General features: G+C 41.8%; 1 protein-coding gene and 2 long non-coding RNA genes across 14 annotated transcripts in view; 1 reads left to right on the top strand and 2 right to left on the bottom strand.

Annotated features, from left to right (window-relative positions):
• Window positions 1–24896, top strand: part of LOC143267245 (disks large homolog 5-like) — a 164193-nt gene that overhangs the window by 132865 nt on the left and 6432 nt on the right. For 3 of the 12 annotated variants that reach the window (XM_076544309.1, XM_076544310.1, XM_076544308.1), the window contains 2 exons: window positions 21114–21355; window positions 24407–24566. In XM_076544309.1, coding sequence (XP_076400424.1) covers window positions 21262–21355; window positions 24407–24566 — 254 coding nt within the window. In that variant the 5' untranslated portion in view covers window positions 21114–21261. Of the gene's footprint in view, window positions 1–21113; window positions 21356–21385; window positions 22444–22819; window positions 23548–24406; window positions 24567–24896 lie in introns of those variants that run through there. The other 9 variants (XM_076544314.1, XM_076544315.1, XM_076544317.1 and 6 more) reach the window with 6 other exon arrangements.
• Window positions 780–11083, bottom strand: LOC143267254 (uncharacterized). The gene is made up of 3 exons (XR_013042204.1): window positions 10984–11083; window positions 10158–10325; window positions 780–909 (listed from the first exon to the last, which is right to left on the bottom strand). It is a non-coding gene; the product is annotated as an uncharacterized LOC143267254 (long non-coding RNA).
• Window positions 20957–24603, bottom strand: LOC143267255 (uncharacterized). Its single transcript, XR_013042205.1, has 2 exons — window positions 23093–24603; window positions 20957–21407 (listed from the first exon to the last, which is right to left on the bottom strand). It is a non-coding gene; the product is annotated as an uncharacterized LOC143267255 (long non-coding RNA).

Raw genomic sequence — 24896 nt, forward strand, 5'->3', positions numbered from 1 at the left:
AGCTGAGGTCATTCCCTGCATTTCCCAAGAGAGGAGGACCACAGTGCACCTGGGTGTTTATTTTTTTCTCAGCTTTTGAGCTAAGAAATACACTGTGCTGGTCAAGAAAATACAGCACATTTCTCCAGTTGTCTAGATACATTTTTTAGGGAAAATAATAACAGTGTAGCAATGTCTGAGAAACAGTTCAGGACAGATAGGCATGGCCTTGATTAGGTACCAGGTGAATGTAAACCCTCTAGGGGATCCTAAAAAGTAAAAGCAGTGAAGGATGTGATTATTCCTTCAGTATATAAACGTGCCACAGTTCAATTCCTAAACTTCTTATAACAGAAAAATCTTCTCACAGGAAACAGATTCACATTGCAGAGAACCTGTAATCTTCAGGAGTGTGCTGCATGCAGATCTGTGCAAAATTATGAGCTTCTCTCTAAAGGTGATGTTCTGGAAGGAAAATAAAGTGGCAGGAATACACACTGTACTGCACAACTAACCTTCCTACTACTAGGCTGAGGACTGCCATAGGATATTCATGGTGAGACACAAGTGACACTGAGAAGATGGCAGAGAGCTCAGATGGGAATAAGGGGTAGATACTCCCCAGAAACACTAAGGATCAAACATAGTGTTTCCTGGAGAAGTTCTTGTTGACCGGGCAAGTATAATATCCTGAAGTGGTCTTTCCCTGGTTGTGGCTGGGAGCTATTCACATGGTGGGAATCCCAAAAGGACAGAGATCCAGGGACAAGTTGACCTAGTGGTTCTAACCACTCCTCCCTGCCTGGGCTCCCACCTCATCTCAGAGACACTGAAGTGATGTTGCAGCTTTTTTGCCAAGTCCTCTTGCTGGGTGACCAGCTCCTTCTGCTTCAGCAGGTCCTTCAGTCTTTCATCCAGGCTCTTTTGCTCCTGTTCATTAGAAGATTGTGTTCTCAGTGGAGGCTTGCTTACTCACATGTACACACAGAAATTCATGAACACACACAAGTACATGCGTGCACACATACAAACACACTGTAATGCAGTAACACGTTTAGCTTCACAGTTAATACTAACATAAGGAGCAACCACCAGGGATACTAATGAAAAGAAGGTAAACCCGTTGGATGACAGAAGAACAGAGAGGGCATGAGAGATAGGCAGTTCAGTCACTGAAGTGTCTATCCTGCAACTAATGCAGAGACAGGTGGCCCTCTGGGGTCCTTGCTCCTTAACTAACTCTGTTGAAGAAGTTCCCCAGGATGTGCAGTATAGGAATGTTCCCCAGCAAAGGACTACTGGATGGTCGTGGACTACCCCACTGGTCTTTTTCACTGTTTCCAAGTTGCCCCCAAAGTAAGCAACTTCCTTCAAAAGGGGCACCCTTTACCACATGTTGCATCAATCAGGACCCAAAGCAAAGAGCTAAAGAAACTAGAAAATCTCCATAACCAGGATCCAAAAGAATCAGTTCCTTCCTGTGAGATATTTGTGCCAGGGAATTGGCTGACTAAGTCAGTAACAAATTATTTTTTGTATTACTTTATGCTGAACAATATTCCATGGAAGAGCTCAACCACAGTGTACTATTCCATTCAGTGAATGATGGGCATCAGGAGGCTGCTCCCTGGAGTGCTGATAAAACCTTGAAGTACCCTAGCTATGTTGGGACCTGTGGACATCTACTTCATGTTCTAGAATCACTGGGTCACCTGGGGATTGCAATTCAACACTGAAGACTTGTGTGTAGCTTCTCACTGTGCTGTACCATTTTACACTACCAGCAATGTCTGAGAGTCCTCATTTCTCCAAACCTTCCATGAGGCTGATTTTAACTCAAAGGAATCAACTTTGAAGAAAAGCAGTTACAGAATGTTACAGACACAGTACATGGCGAGTCCTATACCCTCAGGAGCCTAAGTGGGGTGCACTGAGACAGCCCCATTCTCACACCACAGCATAGCTAGACAACTTCTGCTGGACTGAGATGCAGTTGGAAGCATACTGCAAGTCAGAATCTCTCAAGAACTAACATCCAGCCCAAGCTCCAAGGGCAAGGTTAACTGAGCCAAGGGTAGGGAAAGGGGAAAAGCATTTGTTATCAGGCAATGTGGATGAGGACAAAACAGGATACAGAGAAGACACAGCAAGCCACCTGACCATTGAGTGTGCAGTCACCATTCAGTCAGAGCAGAGAAGAGACACAAACCCTCCGCCAGCCTATCCTGCCTCTCAGACACCTTGATTTGCCACAGTGACCTCCTCCTAAACTTCATGTACCACATTACTTTGGTTTGCTTCCAGGATTTCTGAGCAGATAAATATTTTTTGCCTCTAAAAATACCTGAAAACCATTGAAGTACAGTGGTTTTGTCCCCTTGTTCTAGTGAGCTAGGCAGACATGTGGAAAGTTGGGCAGCAGCATACAATATTTGATGGATGCCAAGTGTGGGGAAAGTTGGTTACATCATCATTAAAGATGAGTAAGTGAACATACAAATATGTAGAAATAAAAACAGAATCCTATTCCCGCTCAGTCACCGACCTGCCGGTCACCCCTTCCTCCGGGATCTGCAACAAGGGCGCAAGATGGAGACCTGAGATAGAGACTTCTGAGTTTCCAACAGGCAAGATAAAATGTGTGAGCCTTCAGGATTCTATTGCAGCCAGGCCTGAACTGAAGTGAGAGGAAAGAGAGAGATGCTGGCCTGACGGGGCCAGGCAGCAGCCCACATAGGTAGACAGGCATGGCAGGGCGACAAGCAAAGGCAGGTAGGCCTGCAGCAGCAGCTGCCAGAGATAGACTGGCCTGGCAGAGGCAGGCAGGCCTGGTGCGGAGGCAGGCAGGCCCAACAGGTGACGCCCTAAACCCAGTCGCAATAAAGAACAGAAACAGAGCTATTACAGGCTGAAGAGCTAGTGAAACCAAGCTTTTAATGAAGAGCTCGGAACAGGGATGCCTCTAACCCCAACACCCAGGGAAGAAGCTATTTCTGTGGGATGGAACCAGAATGAATCTGAACACTCCATCTGAGGACAACCCAGGGCCCAGCTGCTGATCCTGCAAAACCCAACAACTTGGAGGTGTTGGTGAGACTACCCCACTCAGCTGAAATCCATCTGGGAGAGGATTCAGATCCCTACAGTTTGAAGTTTGAAGAAACAAGATCAGCTGAGGAGTTGATGAATGAACAAAATGTGACCTGGGAACACAGAAGAAGGCGCTGCCCAGCCACCAAACCAGATCACCAGAATCACAAATATATACTTCACCAACTGAGATCAGCTGCTCCTGAAGAAACAGCCCAATAGCACCAATTTAACCAAGAACTCCTACTAAACCAAAACTAAAAATTAGAACAAGAGAGACACTCTCAGACACAGACACCACCTGCACCGAGCAGAGGAAGAAATGAGTAGACGCCAGTGCAAAAATACAGGCAACAACATAAAGACCTATATGGCAACATCAGAACCTAATGATTCTACACCTGCAAGACCTGAACATACCAAGACTGTGGTGATATTTTATTTGTACTGAAATGCGATTTTAATTTTATGTTAATAAATAAAGTTGCCCTGGGGTCAGAGCTATTAGAGCCATAGTAAGAGCGTGGTGGTTAGAAGAGCTAGGTAGATTTCTGTGTGTTCAGGGATACAGCCAGTATTGGAGACATACGCCTTTAAGACCTGGAGGGCAGTACTTACAGGCAGTGATGAGGCAGTCATGTGGTTGGGTTTACAACCAATGAGAAGGCAGAACAGAAAGATTATTTAAACAGAGACACAGGAAGTACCTCCCTCTCTCGGGGAAGTTAGGAGCACTGCAGGAGGTAAGATTTTATCTCTGAGCTCTGACCTCTCGGCTTTCTTTTACATTGGCTCTGTGTTTCTTATTTTAATAAGACGATTGGTTACATCTACACAAGACAGAAGAAACAGAAGAAATCAATCCTACATATGACCATAAGAATATGATAGACGCCCTTAAAGAAGAAATAAAAAATTCCCTTAAAGAGGAAATAAAAAAAATTCCCTTAAAGAGGAAATGAAAATCTCCATTAAAGAGGAAATAAAAACTTCCCTTAAAGAGGAAATTAAAAACTCCATTAAAGAGGAAATTAAAAATTTCCTTAAAGAGGAAATGAAAAACTCCATTAAAGAGGAAATAAAAACCTCCCTTAAAGAGGATATGAAAAACTCCATTAAAGAGGAAATAAAAAAAACTCCCTTAAAGAAATGGAAGACAAAACAAACAAAAAAGGGGAAGAAATCAAAGAAAGCCAAAAAAAGCAATTAAACAAATGAAAGAAACATTCCAAGATCTGAAAAAAGAATTTGAGACAATAAAGAAAACACACCACACGGTGAGGGAATGCTGGAAATAGAAATCCCGACTAAATGAACAGGAACTACAGAAACAAGTATAACCAACCAATTTCAAGAGATGGAACAGAGAATCTCTGACACTGAAGACACGATAGAGAAAATAGACTCGTCAGTCAAAGAAAACACTAAAGACAAAAAAGTCATAACAAAAAACGTCCAGGAAATTTGGGACACCATGAAAAGACCAAACCTAAGAATAATAGGGATAGAAGAAGGAGAAGAATACCAACTCAAAGGCAAAGAAAATATATTCAACAAAATCATAGAAGAAAACTTTCCTAACCTAAAGAAAGAAATACCTATAAAGATACAAGAACCTTACAGAACACCGAATAGGCTGGATCAAAAAAAAAAAAAGTCCCCTCTCCACATAATAATCAAAACACTAAACACACAGAACAAAGAAAAAATATTAAGAGCCACAAAGGAAAAAGATCAAGTAACATATAAAGATAAACCCATCAGAACAACACCAGACTTCAGAATAGAGACAATGAAAGCTAGAAATTCATGGACAAATCTTATGCAGACACTAAGAGACCATGGATGCCAACCCAGACTATTATACCCAGCAAAACTCTCAATCGCCATAGGCTGAGTAAACAAAATATTCCAGGATAAAACCAGATTTAATTAATACCTGTCCACAAACCCAGTCCTTCAGAAACACTAGAAGGGAAAATCCAACCCAAAGAAGCTAAACACAGCCATGAAAAATCAAGCAAGAGATAATCCCACAACAACATACACCACAGAAGGACAACACAACACAACCACAAAAATTAACAGGAATTAACAATCACTGGTCATTAATATCCATCAATATCAATGGTCTCAACTCACCTATAAAAAGACAAAGGCTAACAGAATGGATAAGAATACAGGACCTATCCATCTGCTGCATACAAGAAAAATACCTTAACTTCAAAGACAGATACTACCTGTGAGTAAAGGGCTGGCTGGGAAAAGGCTTTCCAAGAAAATGGACCTAAGAAACAAGCTGGTGTAGCTATCCTAATATCTAATAAAATAGACTTCAAACTAAAATCAATCCAAAGAGATCAGGATGGACATTACATATTTATCATGAGAAAAATCCACCAAGATGAAGTCTCGAATCTAAACATTTATGCTCAAATACAAAAGCACCCACATTCATAAAAGAAACACTACTAAAGTTTAAAACGCACATCAAACCCCACACATTAGTAGTGGGAGATTTTAACACACCACTATCACCAAAAGACAGATCTACCAGACTGAAACTTAACAAAGAAATATAGGACCTAACAGATGTTATGACTCAAATGGATTTAATAGATATCTACAAACCATTCCATCCTAACACAAAAGAATATGCCTTCTTCTGAGCACCCCATGGAACCTTCTTAAAATTGACCACATGCTTGGACACAAAACAAATCTCAACAGATACAAAAAAATTGGAATAACCTCATGTATCTTATCAGACCACCATGCCTTAAAGTAGACCTCAACAACAACAAAAATTATAGAAAACCCACAAACTCATGGAAACTGAATAATGCCCACCTGAAACATCAATGGGTCAAGGAAAAAATAAAGAAAGAAATTAAAGATTTCCTAGAATTCAATGAAAATGAAAGTACAACATACCCAAACTTATGGGACACTATGAAAGCAGTGCTAAGAGGAAAATTCATAGCTCTAAATGCACCTATAAAGAAGATGGAGCAATCCCATACCAATGAATTAACAGCACAACTGAAAGCTCTAGAACAAAAAGAAACAAACTCACCCAGAATAAATAAACGCCAGGAAATAATCAAATTGAGAGCTGAAATCAACAAAATAGAAAACAAGAGAACAATACAAAAAATCATGAAACACAGAGTTGGTTCTTTGAAAAAATCAACAAGATAGGCAAACCCCTAGCCAAATTAACCAAAAGGCGAGGAGAGAGCACCAAAATTAACAAAATAAGAAATGAAAAGGGAGACATAACAACAGACAATGAGAAAGTCCAGAGAATCATCAGATCATACTTCAAAAACATGTAGTCCACAAAAAATGGAAAACTAGGAAGAAATGGACAATTTTCTGGATAAATACCACATACCAAAATTAAATCAAGAGCAGATAAACCATTTAAGTACACCAATAACCCCTAAAGAAATAGAAACAGTCATCAAAAGTTTCCCAACCAAAAAAAGTTCAGGTTCAGATGGTTTCAGTGCAGAATTCTGCCAGACTTTCAAAGAAGAACTATTACCAATACTCTTCAAAGTGTTCCACACAATAGAAACAGAAGGAACACTACCAAACTCTTTTTATGAGGCTACAATTACCCTGATACCCAAACCACACAAAGATGCAAAAAAGAAAGAGAACTACAGACCAATCTCCCTCATGAACATTGATGCAAAAATACTCAACAAAATATTAGTAACCTGAATCCAAGAATACATCAAAACAATTATCCATCATGACCAAGTATGATTCATCCCAGGGATGCAAGGATGGTTCAACATAAGAAAATCAGTCAATGTAATACACCATATAAACAAACTGAAAGAAAAAACTACATGATCATCTCCTTAGATGCTGAGAAAGAAGTCAGAGAAACATCACCCTTTACAATAGCCACGAATAATATAAAATACCTTGGGATAACACTAACTAAACAAGTGAAGGACCTTTTTGATAAGAACTTTAAAGCTCTAAAGAAAGAAATTGAAGAAGATATCAGAAAATGGAAGGATCTCCCATGCTCATGGATAGGTAGGATTAACATAGTAAAAATGGCAATCTTACCAAAAGCAATCTACAGATTCAATGCAATCCCCATTAAAATCCCAACACAATTCTTCACAGACTTGGAAAGAAAAATACTCCACTTCATATGGAAAAACAAAAGACCCAGGATAGCTAAAAGAATCCAATATGATAAAAAAAACCTTTGGAGGCATCACCACCCCTGACCTCAAACTCTACTATAGAGCTATAGTAATAAAAACAGCTGGGTATCGGTATAAATATGGTACCAATGGAATCAAATTGAAGACCCTAACATTAATCCATGCACATATGAACACCTGGTTTTTGACAAAGGGGCCAAAACTATACAATGGAAAAAAGGAAGTATCTTCAACAAATGGTGCTGGCATAACTGGATATCAATATGTAAAAGATTACAAATAGAACCATATCTGTCACCATGCACAAAACTCAAGTCCAAGTGGATCAAAGACCTGAAAATAAATCCAGTTACACTAAACTTAATAGAAAAGAAGGTAGGAAGCACTCTTGAACGCAATGGCACCGGAGACCATTTCCTAAATAAAACACCAACAGCACAGACCTGAGCACAACAATTAATAAAAGGGACCTCTCAAAATTGAGAAGGTTTTGCAGGGCAAAAGACACAGTCAATAAGACAAAAAGACAGCCAACAGAATGGGAAAAAATCTTCACCAACCCCACATCTGACAGAGGAATGATCTCCACAGTATATAAAGAATTCAAGAAACTAGACATCATAATACTGAACAGTCCAATTAAAAAATGGGCTAAAGAGCTAAACAGAGAATTCACAAAACAAGAATCACAAATGGCTGAAAGATATTTATAGAAATGTTCAACATCCTTAATCATCAGAGAAATGCAAATCAAAACGACTCTGAGATACCACCTTACACCTGTCAGAATGGCTATGATCAAAAACACCAATGACAGTCAATGTCAGAGAGGATTTGGAGCAAAGGGAACATTCCTCCACTGTTGGTGGGAATGTAAGCTTGTACAACCACTGTGGAAATCAGGATGGCGGTTTCTCAGAAAATTAGGAAGCGAACTACCTCAAGACCCAGCCATCCCACTCTTGGGCATATACCCAAGGAATGCTGATTCATACCATAAAGATACATGCTCAGCTATGTTCATAGCACCACTATTTGTAATAGCCAGAACCTGGAAACAACCTAGATGCCCGTCAACGGAGGAATAGATGAAAAAAATGTGGTACATATACACAATGGAGTACTACTCAGCAGAAAAAAAAAACAATGAAAGGATGAAATTTGCAGGCAAATAGATGGAACTAGAAAAAATCATCCTGAGTGAGGTAACCCAAACCCAGAAATACAGTTATGGTATGTACTCACTCATAAGTGGATTCTAGATATAAAATAAAGAACAATCAGACCACAACCCATAGAACCATGGAGGCTATATTTAGCATGGAGGTACCTAGGACAACTGTGGCTTATAATAAATTTTGGTTTTACTCAATTACTGAAAAAAAATAGCCAAGCAAATGGAAACACATGAACTATGAACCAAAGGCTGAGGGGCCCCCAGCTAGATCAGGCACTCTGAATAGGTGAGACAGTTGATTGGCTTGATCTGTTTGGGAGGCATCTAGGCAGTGGGACCGAGTCCTGTGCTCATTGCCTGAGTTGGCTTTTTGAAACCTGTGGCTTATTCAGGGACACTTGGCTCAGTCTGGGAGGAGGGGACTGGACCTGCCTGGACTGAGTCTACCAGGTTGATCTCAGTCCTCAGGGGAGGCTTTGCCCTGGAGGAGGTGGGAATGTTGGGTGGGCTGGGGAGAAGGGAAGGGCGTGGGAGGGGGGAGAACAGGGGAACCCGTGGCTGATATGTAGAACTGAATGGTATTGTAAAATAAAAGGAAAAAATAAAAAATAAAAAAAGAAATAAATACATATCCTGTGCTCAAAAAAAAAAAAAAACCAAGAGAGTTTAAAATCCACAGTAAAAACACACACTTGGACCCATTAGCACTTATACTCACAAACACACACAAATACTTATCCCTATATATACAGAAAACCTGGACACACACACATACATATACATTCATCCACACATGATCACATACACACAGAAAGGAACACTACTGTGCAAGCAATAGACATTAATCACACAAACACACACACAGAGAAGTTCACACACACACATACACACAGACATGCACAGAAAGCATAACACACACACACACACACACACACACACACACACACACACACGCGCGCGCGCGCGCGCGCAAGTATGTGCTGAACCTAGAATGGTCAGATGGTCAGTGAGAAGATTGCTGTACCTTTTCTGATGTAAGGTAAGGTCGTGGGTCCTCTATGCTGTCTATAAGGCTCTTAGAGCCAGCAATGCACTGCTACCTGCACTTACTTTTCCTTGAACGAAATTTATCCATCACAAAACCCTCTGACCCCACAGGTTCCAAGTTCACCCGTCACAGTCTCTTCACTAAACTCATCCTGGCTCCTCCACAGTTGACCTTGATAACCCAAAAGAAAGAATGTGACCCATGGTCAATACCCAGGAAGTTTTCAACAGATGACAGTGCATATGGTATGAATTCAGGCCAATGTCAGTCAGAAGGAGGCCAGTGACATCACCTGCACTGCTTTTCAGGAACCCAGCACTCTGCACAACTATGAGAGGGAATCTGTTCTGAGACACAGCCATGCACATGATATAGTCAGCAACACAATGTCAGCAAAGCCTCTGATCACAATGACATGTAGGTGTGTGATATGTGACTTACCCTGCTCTCTCAATGTACTGAAGGTTCTAGCAGAGCAGGAGGGTTTGCTTGCCAATTATCCAGATTCTTGCAAGAGGCTAACTCTCCAGAAAGACTCAGGAATGATCACAGAAATCAACACTTGGTGGGTATGTAGGTGGGAGTCTGAATGAGTGTGGATGGTATATGAGTGTCTCTCTGTTTATGGTTGCACAGGTGGGCACCTGCCATCTCTGTCTCAGCCTACCTGCTGCTGCTCAGCAGAAGGGTCACAGATCATCTCATGGGCCTCCATCAGTAGCCTCTTCAACTCCTCATAGGACTCTTTCAGTTCAATCTGCTCCTTCTACAGCAGTCTGTTCTTGAGTCTCAACACATGTACATTCTCCTTCAGCTGAGTCCAATCTTGGAGGATCTGGCCATGAAGGTAAATGAAAATCCACCGAAACACGTTGAGTCCCAGCCAGCCTCCATTTGCCCTTCCTACGTTCAAGTATCACCAGTGCTGAAAAGTCCCAGACTCACAGACAGCCCACAAATAGCCAAGTCGGCATCACTTAGATACAGGTCAAATCCAGAAAGTAACCAAATTCCAGAAAGATTCAAAATACTTCTGAAAACCCTGATGCCAAAAGGGATCCAGTGCCTCTGAGAACAGCATGCAGTCCACACCTGTTCTTAACTGTTCATGATATTGGGAAAGCAGCAGCAGATAGAGGGAAAACCCTCTCAAAAGGAGGTAAAAAGCCCCAACCAGAATCACTTCTGTCTATGGCTACCATGGAAACCAGCTCTGTGAAGCCCTGGGCAGAGCTCCAGAGGTACTAGGATACCTGACACTCCCTTCATGGTGCAAACCCTTTTTCTGTCAAAGGTATCCCAAGGATAACAGGACATCTCTCGGAGGGACACAGCATCTTTTAACACTTATCAAAACTGAGTCCAAGTGGTACAAGGCCAAGGACCACATGTCAGACTGCTTGCTAAGAGGCAGACAGGCAAGAACCAGAGCCCTTACTTTGGGTGAAAGAGAAAGATGAATCAGTCCCTCCCATGATAAATCAGGCATATACCTGTAGGATACATTTTCCTCAATCAGCTGTTTGACCTTGTTCACACCATCACTGATCTCCATGGGCATTTTCTGCAAGTCTGACATCACCTGTTTATTCTCCTTTTTCAGCATCCGAAAAGAATTCAGACTGTGGTAGGGCATGGCCCCAGGAGAAAAGGAACCTATGAACTCAGGCCACAAGGATCATATGGAATCAGGCTATGCTCTGGATTCCTCAGTGCCATGGAAGCCACAGCCTGGCACTTATACACTGGGACCTCTTGGTGATTATTAAACTTCCTATCATTGTCCTCAGGCAAGAAGAAGAAGGGTTGTTCAAGAGAGTTATCCAGAGCTGCATGAGCACCCTCAGTGGACTTGGAGCTATAGATGATCTAAGCAGATCCCAGGAGTCTGTGCCGCTTATCTTGTGCCACCAGAAATCTATAGTGACATTTTTCTTGTCTTTACCACAGGGATTCTCATGTCTGGCTGCCTATTGCTACTCAGAGGACCAGAGCATACATTGAGTAGTTCCAGGGAGGAGTGCCAACTTCAGGAAGGCTTTATAAACTTTATAAAGGATTCCAAAGTTCCACCAAAGTGAAAACAGTGTCCAAGATGTGAGCTTCTCAAAGTGAAGCTCCCTTGAACTCAATGTATCTTCGCCAGGTCCTTTGATTTCTCCATTCTTACCAGTGAGACCTAGGGTCAGTTTCCTTCTGCCTTGCTCTGGTATCACCACAAAATCCATTCTCTCTCCCAAGTAGATGACTTAGTCTTCACAACATGTTTATAGGCAAACTGTATAGGCATTAAACAAACATCCTAAAGGCACTTGGTGTTGATACAACACTATTGACATCACAGGGGATTCCAAGACCTCTGCTCTCCAGGATACAATAGAATTGCCAGAGAAGGGACTCCTGATGTCACACGGAACTGCCTTTGCCTCCTGGCTCATAAATTCTCCCTGAACTGACCAGAAGCTGAGATTTCTTCTCCAGGAGTCTCTGCTGTGACACAGGTGAAGCCATTCAGTACCTCCTCCTTCTAAAGCTGGGAATTTTTCTGTTTCCTTAGAATCTTTTCACTATTTTACCCATGGAGAGTTGAACACTCACTTTATAAGCACTGCCCAAGAATGGCACTTCCTCTCCATAACATCCATACTCAATAATATGAGAAATAAAGCATGCCAAGGAATTAGATTAGGATGAGGTGGAGGAGGAAGGTTGAGTTCTCTGAAATGAGCAAGCACCTGAGGAATGCTTAGGTTAAGGGAAAGTGACTACTGAGAATTTGTAAGTGAGCTGAGACTGTTATGATTACCCAAACTGTTCTAGAATGTCCTTTCTATGTGCCTGGTGTATTATCAGGCCTCTAGAGTAACAGAAGTTATAAAAATGAATCTTTATATTAAAAGGGGATTTGTTAGAATGGCTTACAGCCTGTGCCTTAGCTAATCCGACAATGGCTGGAAATGAATGGGAAGTTCAAGAATCCAGTAGTTTCTCAGTCCTAAACACTGGATGTCTCAGTTGTCTCTGATATTATGCTGTAACCTAAAAGTAATAGGTTCTAATGTCAGTGAAGAAATGGATGTGCTAACAAGGTGAGAGCAAGCAGAGAAAGAGTAGAAGCCTCCTTCTTCCGTGTCCTTCTATAGGCTTCCAGCAAAAAGAATGGTTCAAATTACATCTAGATTAAAGATCTGAATTAATGGTGTGACTTCATTCTTCAATGGTCCACAATAAAGTAGTTCTTCCTACTTTAAGCAGAAATAGACCACAGGTGTTCCCTCTATTTTTGGGTTATATTATTCCCAGATGTCATGTTCACAACTAAAAATAGCCATCAAAGTCTTAATTCTATCTACTAACATTCTTGAGCAAATGGCTCCATCAGAGATTGAAAGGAAGGAGTGGTAATAATCAACAGGTACATGGAAATCGGCTGGAGATCTCACGGTCATGATGACTCTCAGTGGCTGTGTTATGACCATGCATGGCTAAAATAGGATGATATACCAGTCTGTGGTTTCTTGAGTAAGAGGAGAACAGTTAGAAACCCAGTACTTTAAGAATCTGGTCTTTCTCTATAATTGAAGATTAAAAATTCAAATAATTATTTTTTGTTTGATAGTAACTGTGGTTAAAAAAAGTGTCCATAGGTATAAAATTGGTTGCTCTTTAAAGAAAAAGAGAAAGGCCTAAAACAACAGCACATTGGACCTGTAATACAGAGGATGGTGTCTCGGGTCATGTGAATATTGACTTCAACACCTCCAGACCATGTGTTGCTTACTCCATACATCCTATGATATGGAAAAAAATCCTGCTTCCTAAATCAAGAAGGACTGGGATGACGACTGTGTGGTCTTCATTGTCATCAGCAGCTAGATGACTCCTATTGATTTCAAAGAAAAAAGGATTCATTTAGATTTGAAATTTCCCTGGGGTCATACAAGTGGGATTTCAGATAACAGCACCAATATACAAATTCTATTCCTGAAATGACACCTGTAGTTGGTAGCTGTTCCAGCTTTGATCTGGAAGTACCACCTTCACTGAGCCTTTGGAAACTGTCACACCTAGAAGGCAGAGTGAGAGAGAACACGTGAAGACCCCAGATCCAGATGGGCTGGCTCTCTTGGTTCCTGGACCCTGAATGCTGGAGGTAGACAAAGCAGAGTTCTCCCAAGTACACAGCCAGACTATGCTACACCTTTCCCAGACCCTGTAACTTATCCCTTCACTTGTAAATTACCCCAGAAAATAAACCTCACTTTTAACTACATGGACTTGCCTTAATATTTTAAACAATGGACATCATTGACACCACCATGACGAACACTGGCACTGCAGTGTGTGTCACCAAGAAAACTGGCACTGGACAACATTCCTGGTGCTGCTTCAGAAACTTGTAACATATATAATTCTGAAAATGGGATGGAGCCTTCCCCAAACCATCAAGAAGAATGGACTCCTCTGTTTCTTTAGAATATAACCTCTGGCATGCAGATTACTGACTCAGGCTTGTATTAGGACCTAGCCTCTGTAGTAAGGGGCAGGACCTGTGAGGGAACTTTTCCACCATAACACTTCAGGGAAGGTCAAACCTGCTGGCAGCCAACAGCTACTCCAAATGTCCCTGCTACAGTATCAAAAACCATGGCTAGGCATGTGTCTCCATCCCTAACACAGTCCCCTGACTCTGGAAGGCATAAGCTAGCCCAGCCATGTAGATTTGAAGAACAGTGTCAGCTCATATCTGATGTGATACAGGTAAATCCTGTTGTGCCTAGAACTTAGCAGCACCAAGTCCTGATCACTCTTGCCCAGGACCAAAGCATCTGAATATCTGAGGTTGTGGTAGATGGCCAGGTGAGTTTCCCTCCCTTCTTATTGGTGTCAGATTCCCATGGAAACTATAGGAATCCACTAGGATGAAGAGCAGCAACACCCTACCCAGAGAGGTACAGCTCGTTAGTCCATCTGTTTCTCCTGACCCTCTTTGCCAGTCTGAATGAAAAAAGGTGTTCCCAGAAAGGCAGCTATAGGCTGAATAATTCATGGCTCTCCTAAACTCACCATCAGAGACTCTTGAATCTAGGTCTGTTTTTAAGAAGCCCAGAGAAGCAGAATTGTCCCATTGTTTACCAGAAGCTCACAGATGCTGAGCCCCATACTGGAAGGCCCAGCTTAAGTTCACCTCCTCCATGAAGCTCCCAATCCCCTGCTCAGGACTTACTTGTGCGTTCTCCAAAACCATTTATTTCTCCAGGCTTAACACTAAGACCAAAGGCCACATTCCATCTGCCTTCCTCTGGTCACTCCATGTTCTCTATTCTCTCTCCCAAGCAGCCAGTTCAATCTTGCTAATGTGTCTATGGGCACTGAACGAATACCCCACAGGCGTGTGGTGTTGCCACAACACTGGTAACATCACAGAGAGTATCAAGGGCTCTACAGGATAAGATAGAATTTCAGAGAAAGTATACTAGGGTCACCTCCACAGCCCTCACCTTCCTACTAACTAGTTCTTCTGCAATGCACAAAAAGCCATATTGACCTTCTCAGGAGCCTTTCCAGAAACATATGGAAACAACTTCAGTACATCGTCTTTACAAAGCCAGTGATCTCTCTCTCTCTGCTTCATTAGAATATTTTTACTACTTCAAATATAAGAATTTGAAGTCTCTATTCCAAACACATCTGGTGAAATGGCTCATCACTTCTTCAGATCTCTAATTAATACATGAGAAATAAAGGTTGCTAGGGTATTAGGTCAGGATGGTGGGGAGGAAACATCAGTCCCCAGATGTAAACAAGCACATTGTGGAGAATCCCCAAGCCTATTAAAGTATGCAGATGTGGTGGAAGATTGTGGGTATCCTGTCAGAACAAAAATAAGTCCCATAAACAATGAGGAGAATTACCCCGAATCATGAGCAGAATACATTCTAGCCCTCATAAAATACCAAAAGGTGATCAAGTAGTGACATGTCTGCCTGGGGATTCTAAGAACCAGAGTTCCCCAGGGAGCCCTCAGACAGAAGAGCAAACACTCCCACAAGTGTAAGGCTCCATTCCCACACTGGGGTTTGAGGAAAGATGAATGGCTAGTGAGAGGCTACACACAGATATGCAAAGGCTGAAAATCAAATGTGTCATAGTCATGGGGAGAGTATGTAGTGTGTCACTGCGGTGGTGCTAACCCCAGAGCTACATAAAAACCAAATTCTTTCATTGGAGCCACCTGTGACAATGCACATGCCCTTAGGAAAGGTGACACAGCCAGCTTAAATTACAACATCCATCAGAGCATGAGAGAAGTAGGAAAAGGACACAAGAGGACAGATTACTAGGCCTCCTTTACCATAGAACTTTCCCAGAGCCCCATTTCACACTTTTCAATTTACTGACAGTCCTGAAATGAAGAACGAGCACCATGTGTGTTCTGGATTGAAAATTCACCAGAAGTCTGGACTGTGGGTTCACAAGTTTACTTGGTGGATCCCAGAACAAATGAGTGTTGTGAGGAAAACTGTCCTTTCAGATGTTATATCACACTGACAAGTCATGCTAGACAAGGTGAGCTATCTCAGGAATACCCAATTCTAGAAGTCAAAGCACAGCACCTGCCCTCTACACTACCACATCTCAATTAATTCTTACACACTGAAGGATACACAGAAAGCGACAGACAGAAGAGACTGCCCAGGCAGGTTCTGAAAGCCCAGACTTGAGTCTCCCCTCTGTGGATGTCAGTTTCCCATCTCTCTATAGGGAGGTGGATATCTTAGAAGTCAGTTATTTATCTCTGTTTCCCTGCACAAGGGGACTCAGTGCACAGCCTCTTAAGGCTTACTCACGCTGTAAAGGATGCTCCTTGGCTGCAGAGCCATCAGCCATGTGCTTTCAGATGCATGGTGGTAATCGCTACTGTTATAATCACTTGGGTAGTGTTGGGATGCCCAAGTCACTTGCTCTATGCTTTAGAGTCTCATGTTAATGGAAAAGCCATGCAGGGACAAAACATAGTCACCAGATTCACAAAGCCATCCTCACTGACAGTCCAGGACTCCCACAGCTGGCAAGAAGGTGACAGTCTCAGTCCAGGTCCACTGACTCTAACTGCTGTCAGGCTGAACTGGAGACCTGTGTGCCATCAACAGCTTGTAATTCAGAAACCTCAAGGATCAATGGAAGACAGCAGCACTTGGGGGATCCTGTCATACAAGTGATTGTGATGTCAAGAATGAGAACCTCAGGGTTTTCCAGGGTACTCTCCTTTCCCTATTATCACTGGCACATAACTAAAGGACTCCAGTGGCAGTGAAAACTAATCATGGTACAGAAATCTCATTAATTTCTCTGTGCCTCCATCCCAGAAGTTCCCAGTTCTTTAGTCCTAGCCCTGGAAAGCTGAAGCCCACCACATCCAGAAAGCTCCCCAGCCCCTTCCAAAACTTACTGCCTCTTCCCCAGGACCATTTTCTCCATGATTTCCAGGGAGACCCAGGACCAGATTCCTTCTGCCTCACTCTGGTCTCTCCATGCTGTCCATTCTCTCTCCTAAACAGGGCTCTGTGTCTGGATAACATGTCTAGAGGCCAAGCTTGTGGTCACTGAACAAATGACCTCAAGGCAGTCAGTGTTGCTACAACACTAGTGACATCACTGGGGATTCCAAGAGCTGTCCAGGATACAAGAGAATGCCCAGCAAATGGTCTGCTGATGTCATGTGGCACAGCCTTTGCCTCTTTGCTAATTAATTCTCCATGAACTGACTGGAAGCTGTGGTTTCCTTTTCAGGAGTCTCTCCTGTGACACAGGGGAAGTCATTCAGGACCCCCTCCTTCCAAAGCTAGAGATTTCTCTCTGCTTTTTAAGATTTTTTTCAGTAATTCAACCATGGGGAGTTGAACACTCACTTTATTAACACTGCCTAAAATTGGCACTTACCCTCCTCATATCCATACGCAATAATATGAAAAATAAAGCATGCCAAGTAATTTGGTCATGATCATCGAGGAGGAGGGTTGAGTTCTCTGAAGTGAGCAAGCACCTGGGGAAAACTATGGTTTAGGTGACTATTGGGAATTTGTAAGTGAGCTCAGACTGTTATGAGACCCTAACTACTCTAGAATGTCCTCTCTACAAGCCTGGTGTCTTAGCCAGCATGATCCAGAAGTAATACAATGATTCTCTATGGAAAGGGTATTTGTTAGAATTGCTTACAGGCCGTGCTCTATCTAATCCAACAATATCTGGCTGTGACTGGAAAGCCCAATAATGCAGTAGATGCGCACTCCTCAAGACTGGATGTCTTAGCTGGTCTGCAGTATATGCTGGAATCTTAAAGAAGTAGGCTTTAATGCCAGTCAAGGAATGGTTGTGCTAATAAGGCCAGTCAAGGAATGGTTGTGCTAACAAGTTAAGAGCAAGCAGTGATATGTAATATGATTCTTAAAAGGTCTTATTAATAAAAACAAATCTGCAGCCAGGTATTGGGGGGTGACCACTGGAAGATCAAAGAAGCAGAACAAGCCACAGCCACTCACCTTGCCAGTTCCTCAGCTGATCCTGTTTCCTCAGACTGGATGTCTCTCAGCCCTCATCCAGAATGAATCTGCCCCATTGAAAGGAAAACATGCAATCTTGAATCTCTGGAAGTAGTTTAAGGAGCATTTTGAGTTTTTCTTAAAATGTAGAATCATTGTAGCCCATCATAAATTAAAGAGAAAAAAGAATGACCACACACTTTGCAGCCTGGCTCACATTTGACATGCTTTTCTACTTCCAGCTTTATAAACCAACAAGAAAAAAATGGTTGCTGAATCGACCAGATCTACTGTGACATTGAGTATAAAGACATGTAGCAATAATGGGGAAATCATCTCAGTGCCTTCATAGGGCCGGAACTTGCCTTAAATCTTCCTCAACCAGAAAAGGTTTCATTAGTGCTTGATATAATTGGAATGCCAATGGGGATCACCTGTATAAATGGAAAATATATTTTACCATTTTTATATAACTCTGCATGTTATGAAGAGGCCATCTCTTAGTACTGAAATGGTCTATAGTTCATGAATATGTCTTTTTGAATGACAGTCCAAAGTTGTACAGTCATTTTTCAATGTAAAATGATAGGAATGTCTCAAAGGCTTTACTGGATGGTGGATGAATGGGCAGTCACTTAGTGTGTATGTAGGTACAGTTGGAGCACCCTGTGTGGAGTCTGCATTACTTTAAATGAAGTAAAATTTGAATGTAACAAGGTAAGTCAGTTAAAGTGAACATACTTTGTGGAATCAGTTGACTACAAATTGTGACTCTTCTCAAGGTATTGTTAATATTTGGTGGTTTTCCCCCACTGAAATTTTCTTTTAAGAAGTTATCCAAATGATAAATCAGCATACCAAAATATCACTAATTGAAATGTAGATAGTGAATATATATGTAAATCTAGTAAACCAAAATGGCAGTGGTTTACTCACTTTGTAAACATATCATGACACTGATATAAAAGTAACCATATTTCTGCAGTTCAACACATTTAAGCCCAGACCAATACAAGATTTAGAGTAGCAAGGTTTACCTGGCATAGGCAGCGTGTAAAGTGTAAACTGATGGACCAAGACAGATACTGTCAGTTCTTCTCCACTGAACTCTAACAAGGCATCAAATGCTTACCTTCATTAAGGATTACAGCAAGACAGACCAAATTGACAGAGACACAGGATGAGTGTAAGGATGGTTCCTAGCTCTGGGAAAAGAGAAAGTTCACTTGTATTGGTGGAACAGCTGGTCCTGGATTTTCTCTGTCAATTATTTTCTGCTTACAAAAATCACAACTTTATCTTTTCAAGAAATTATGTCTAGATATAGATTTCTTTGTTTTTGAAATATCCTTTTCTTATATAGCCCTAAGTAGTCTGGAATTTGCTATGTAGTATAGGATGTCCTTGAACTCTCAAATTTGAGCTGCCTCTGCCTTGCTAGTGCTAATATTAAAGGCATGGACTTCCACACAGGAGTTGAGGAAAATATTTCTTGATTGACTTAGTTGTTTCTGTTTTCCAACTGGTGTATGGAATGGTGATGTAACTAGAGGTCTGTAATGTGGTCTCTCCTGTCTAAATACTAGAGGGAGATGCAAAAACTGTTATAAATATAGGGGCTTCCTTTTTGTTGTCTTATGATAAATTGCATAATGAAGAAGAAATAATGACTTGGAGAACTATAAAAATGTATCTAAGGTTGACAAATCTCCCATCAAATTCACATGTCCATGGTGGTTTAAGTTCATCTCTAACTAGGATCTTTGAGATCAGTCACCACGACCACTTTAAGTACTTTTAACAATTATATACACTTCCATGTGTTTATTTTAGGAATAATCTGTCTTATATTTTTGTTTTTATAACCATTTTAGGCTATATTATTTAGGCAAGTTTTGTAATTGTTTTAAACTTTAGGTAGCATATAAAATGAGCAAATTTGGTATTTGATGCCAAAATAGGATCCTGAATTCTGACGTTGACTGAGTTGTGAAGACTGACAAAAATCTAGAGACATTATGTAAGAGCAGAGGAGACGGTTCATCTATCAAGTAGCATTGAGTCAGTTTGTAAAACTCCCACTTGATTTTACTGTTATGCATGCTTGTGTGTGAATGATTTTCCTGTATGTATGTCTGTGCACCCTGTGCAAGCCTAGTATTCACAGAGGACAGAAGAAAAACTGGATCCCCTAGGACTGGAGTTTTAGACAGATTTGAGCCCCTGCTGGGTGTCAGGAACCGAATTCAAGGAATCTTAAACACCAAGTGATCTCTCTAAGACCTGAGAACACACCTCTTCAATTTAGCAGGTAGAATGGGTCTTTGAGTAACCTATGTGAGTCAGCCTTGTAGAAATTTTATCAACTGTTTTGTGACATAAATGGATGGGTAGCACCATTTCAGAGCTTTGAATGAATTCTTGAGGCTTTGTTCACAATATTCCTACTCAAAGTAGACAATCTTGCTGGAGCAGGCCATTACTCTACATCTCACAGGTTTCACTGTCATGGAAAAGGATTGAGAAACCAGAAGACATCTGCAGAATCCATACTTGCAGCTCAGCAGCTGGTGGCACACTTTGTTCATGCATTTTGAGTTCACCTTCACTCATGCTATCCCAGGATCCCAATGGGCAATTGTGAAAGGCTATGGGAAAGGATTAATGGAGTGGAGAAGGGAGAGGTTCCTTTCCTTCTAGAAGCCCTTCATTGTCACATTCTCTCAATCTGGCTGTTAAACAACCAGGTCGTGCAGACTGGAGAGGACACATTTTGACCTTTTATGTTTACCTCTTCCCATCATGTTGGAAATGAATGTGTTAGGTAACAAAGTGCAGATTTTTTTTTAAAACAAGTTGGTTATATCTGATTTGAGATTTATGAAACCATGGGTCTTTTACTCAAGTAGAAATGAAGCAGGGGTTAAAAAATGTTAGTGGTCTCTAATGATAAAATTGAAAGGAATACACAGATATTTGTGGACGAAAATGGAGACCATGGCATTGACAAGTGATAAAATGAATGACAGTGTAACATTCCCTTTTTATGAAAAATAACACATCTCAAATTGTCCTTAAAGGCTCAAGAAGAGAGTAAGTAGTGACTCCAGGAACCAGAGGACACACTGGAGAACTCTGGTTACAGAAACACTTCAACTGTTGCTTCTGACTCTGTTTCCACTTCCACATCTGTTGCTGTTGATCCTGCTTCTGCTGTTTCTGCTTCTCATGCTTCTGCTTCCTCTCCAGAGGCTCCAGGCTCTGCTGCAGCTGCTTCTGCTGCATGCCTTTACAGCTGTTGTTACTACTGCTGTAGCACAAGGTAAATGAACCCACTCTACAAATATGCAACCGGCATACTCACAGCTAGGATTCTGTTATTAAGGAGAAAGGAGAAAAGAATAAGTAAGACTGTGACATGTATTGAAAATAGATAATCATGTTTGACTTACAAAACAAATTCTCTTTTGGGCTAACATTCATGATGAACATATTTTCTTGTGATGGGTTTATACTCAAGGGCATAGTCAGGCATTTCTCAGTATCACAATCATTTATACAGTTGGATCACGTTTCTACTTACATGGAAAGCAGTGTTATACAAATACAATCATCACAGCTGGCAAATGTGAGGGAAGCCCATTGCCTTGGCCTGTTGTTAGAGAAATTCATCCACACAGAAGTCAGACTGCTGTTCCTCACCAAGAACCCACTTGCCTCCAGTTCCACTCACAGTACCTGCCAGTGTCTCCTGACACAGATAGATCTGGCTGCTGTTTCATCTCTTACTTGAACTTGGAGTTTTCTGTCCCTGACCCTGCAGGAAAGTAACACTGAACACTCCAGCATCTTCCTGCTCCTGAATCTTTTTTGTCTGGCTTTTCTTTTTTTATGTCTTTTTCTAAAGACATTTTTTATTCCTTTACATGCCAACCATAGATCCCTGTCTCATCCCTCCTTCTGCTTCTCCCCGAGGTTTACCCTCGATCCACCCTCCTCCAAAAGTGTCAGAGCTCCTCCCATGGGGAGTAAGCAGAGCCTGGCACATTCAGTTGAGGAAGTACTAAGTCCCTCCCCCTGTCTGGACAAGAGCTCCCATCCTGCCCCAGACTTCCCGTCTAGATAAGAGCTTCCATCCTGCCCCGAAATTCCCATTTGGACAAGAGAGCTCCCATCTGGACAAGAGAGAGAGACTTCCTGAATCTGTCAGCTCTGTCTGAACCAAGTGTGCTGATAAGACCAAAAGCGTACCACAAGGAGATGGGCAGACATCAAGGCAGAAGTACACACAACAAAATGAAGAGCAATACAGCATCACCAGAACCTAGCCTGCCTCCAACATCTAGACCTGAACATCAAAAATTGGAAGAAGCAGAATAAAACAGCCTTATGAATAACATCATAAAGAAGGTAGAGGCTTGTGTAGAGGAAAAGACAAAAAAATGGGAAGAATGCTATAAACAACTACAGTTTCCATTTTTAGTATAACTCTATCCTTCATGTGCAAATATATGCATGATATGAGTTAAAAGTAACCTATTACTGAGCAATATCTAATAAAACCTAATGGAATATAATAAGTTTTGACTGTTGAGCTGTGCAGTCAGGGGAAGGTACTAACCATTTTGAGGAGTGTGAAGAATTTGTGTATAAAATATATGGTCCTTGTCTTTTTAAAAGAACAATCTGTAAAATCACTAAGAGCAAACTCTCCAGGACTTTTAGATAGAATTTTGGGTCATACTCATTGATCATTTTCAGAAACTCTAAAAAACTGATGTACTGGGTAGTGATTATCTATAGATCCCATGTAATATGCTAATGCAATCTGCCAGTGGACATCAATTTAAATAAACTAAGCTGCATATTATCTACTGGCAGTAATTTCTGTAGGCTCCATACTGGGAAGTTGTTTAAAAGTGTCCTTTCCATTATCATTAAGTCTATCACTTCTTGATAATAAGGAGATGCAGATACTTGTGGAGAGTCATACCTCACATAAATATCTATGATACTGTTACCTTCTGGACATATACTTTAATAGGAGATGAACACTCACTTTTGTTCCCACATGGAAGTACTGAGGCATTTCCAAACAATCAGAGAGCAATCTCTGGTTATGGAAGAAAAGGGTACTGAAGCATTTCTCTTGATAGCCAAGAGAGATTCCTGGAATGGGAAACCTGACTTCTGGAGAGTTATGAGGAAATCTGGTTAGCAGGGAGGCAATGTCAGTTCCTCATGACATCAGGGGTGTCTCATGCCTGGACATTCTATTGTATCCTGGAGACTTTAGAATGTTATCTGATGTCACCTGTGTTGTAGCAACACCAACTGCCCTTGGACAGTTGGTTCAGTGCCCTTACAGTTCAGCCATGAACATGTTGGGAAGACTCAGAAGTCTATTGGGTAGAGAGAAAGGAGAAGGAAAAGAGACCAAAGAGAGGCAGACACAATCTGGCCTTCAGCCTCCATTTAAAACAACAAGAAAGAAATGGTCCAGAAGATGGTACAGTAAGTTGTGGGCAGGAAATTGGGATGTTCCTGCAGGACATGGGCTTGAGCTGAATCTTCCAGTAATGGGACACAGGAGGTAGGAGTCTCTGGGAACCAACTGAACTTCCCTGCTTGTCATGGCTCCTGAAATTCAAGGATTCCAGAAGAGTAATTTGTCTGTCCCAGAAATCAGGAGCGAGTAAGGCCAAAGCTGTTGTGCTGGGAGCTCTTGCCTTTCAATCCTACAGGAGGGTAAGGGTTGAGAGGGAACAATAAGGCCAGCATTAGGGTAGGAAGTTCAAGTGAACTGTGCCCAGCAAAAAGCAGGTCATCAATGTACTTCAACCTCAGTGTCTTCATTTATTTACAGCCCACCATCTCTATGCACCCTCCTTTGTCACTAAGGCATCTTGGTGAGGATGGTGACCATGTTCTGCCCCTGTGTGGATTCTCCATTTTTGCCATGTGCTTAGAGTGACCTGTCAGGATATTTTTGCTTTTTTAATGACCTGAGTGCTTGTGGACTGTGTCAATTTTATCTTGCATTTGAAAGCCACAGACTAGTGAACCCTGCATCCAAGTTGAATTCAGAGTCCAGTGCTGTTAATAAGCCTGAGGAGGCTCTCTCCTTAGTTACTTAAAGCATGTGCTAAAGGATCAGAGGAAACCAGCTGGCTGAGACAACTATCTCCAGACACAGAGATGGGAGACCTAAGATGCCCAGCGGGGGCATCTCAATCCAGGGCAAAATTCTTTGGGGCATCACTTAATTGCTTGCTTACCTCCTTTCTCAAACACCTTCTCAGGTCTCAGGGTGACCTGTTCTCTATGTCTTTTCACAAAGCATGTTCACTTGTGTTCATTCATCTACCCACAGGGGCCTCCAAGGAACCACCACCCACTCCAACCAGGCTCTCAAAGAGGCAGGTGAAGCAGAAGGTGGAGAGCCTGACCACTCAGCTCCAGGTGATGACCGCCCAACGGAATGATCTGAGAGACCGCCTCATATTAGTAACCGAAGGATCCTTGGATAACAGGTGGTTACTGTTTCAAACTCCATGATGACTGTCTCAGTTCCACAATTTCACCCTTAGTTTATTTTGTCTAAGAAATGGACTTCTGGGAGGTTGGGTGCACCTTTAGGGTGTCCCTTTGCCCAACACCATTTCTCTAAATGCTTCCCTGAAGCAAACATGGGCAGGATGAGATGGGGACATAGACGGTTCTGCTTCCTCCAAATGAAAACCATAGCCTATGGCCTGAATCACATGACTCAGGGATCGAGGCAGTAGTGTGGGAGTTCCCAGCATGCATTTGGAGACATCCTGTAAAGTGGTGGCTAGTGTGAGAATGCTGTTTTTTTTTTT

Source organism: Peromyscus maniculatus, chromosome 9 (genome assembly GCF_049852395.1).
Source record: "Peromyscus maniculatus bairdii isolate BWxNUB_F1_BW_parent chromosome 9, HU_Pman_BW_mat_3.1, whole genome shotgun sequence".
NCBI lineage: Eukaryota > Metazoa > Chordata > Mammalia > Rodentia > Cricetidae > Peromyscus > Peromyscus maniculatus.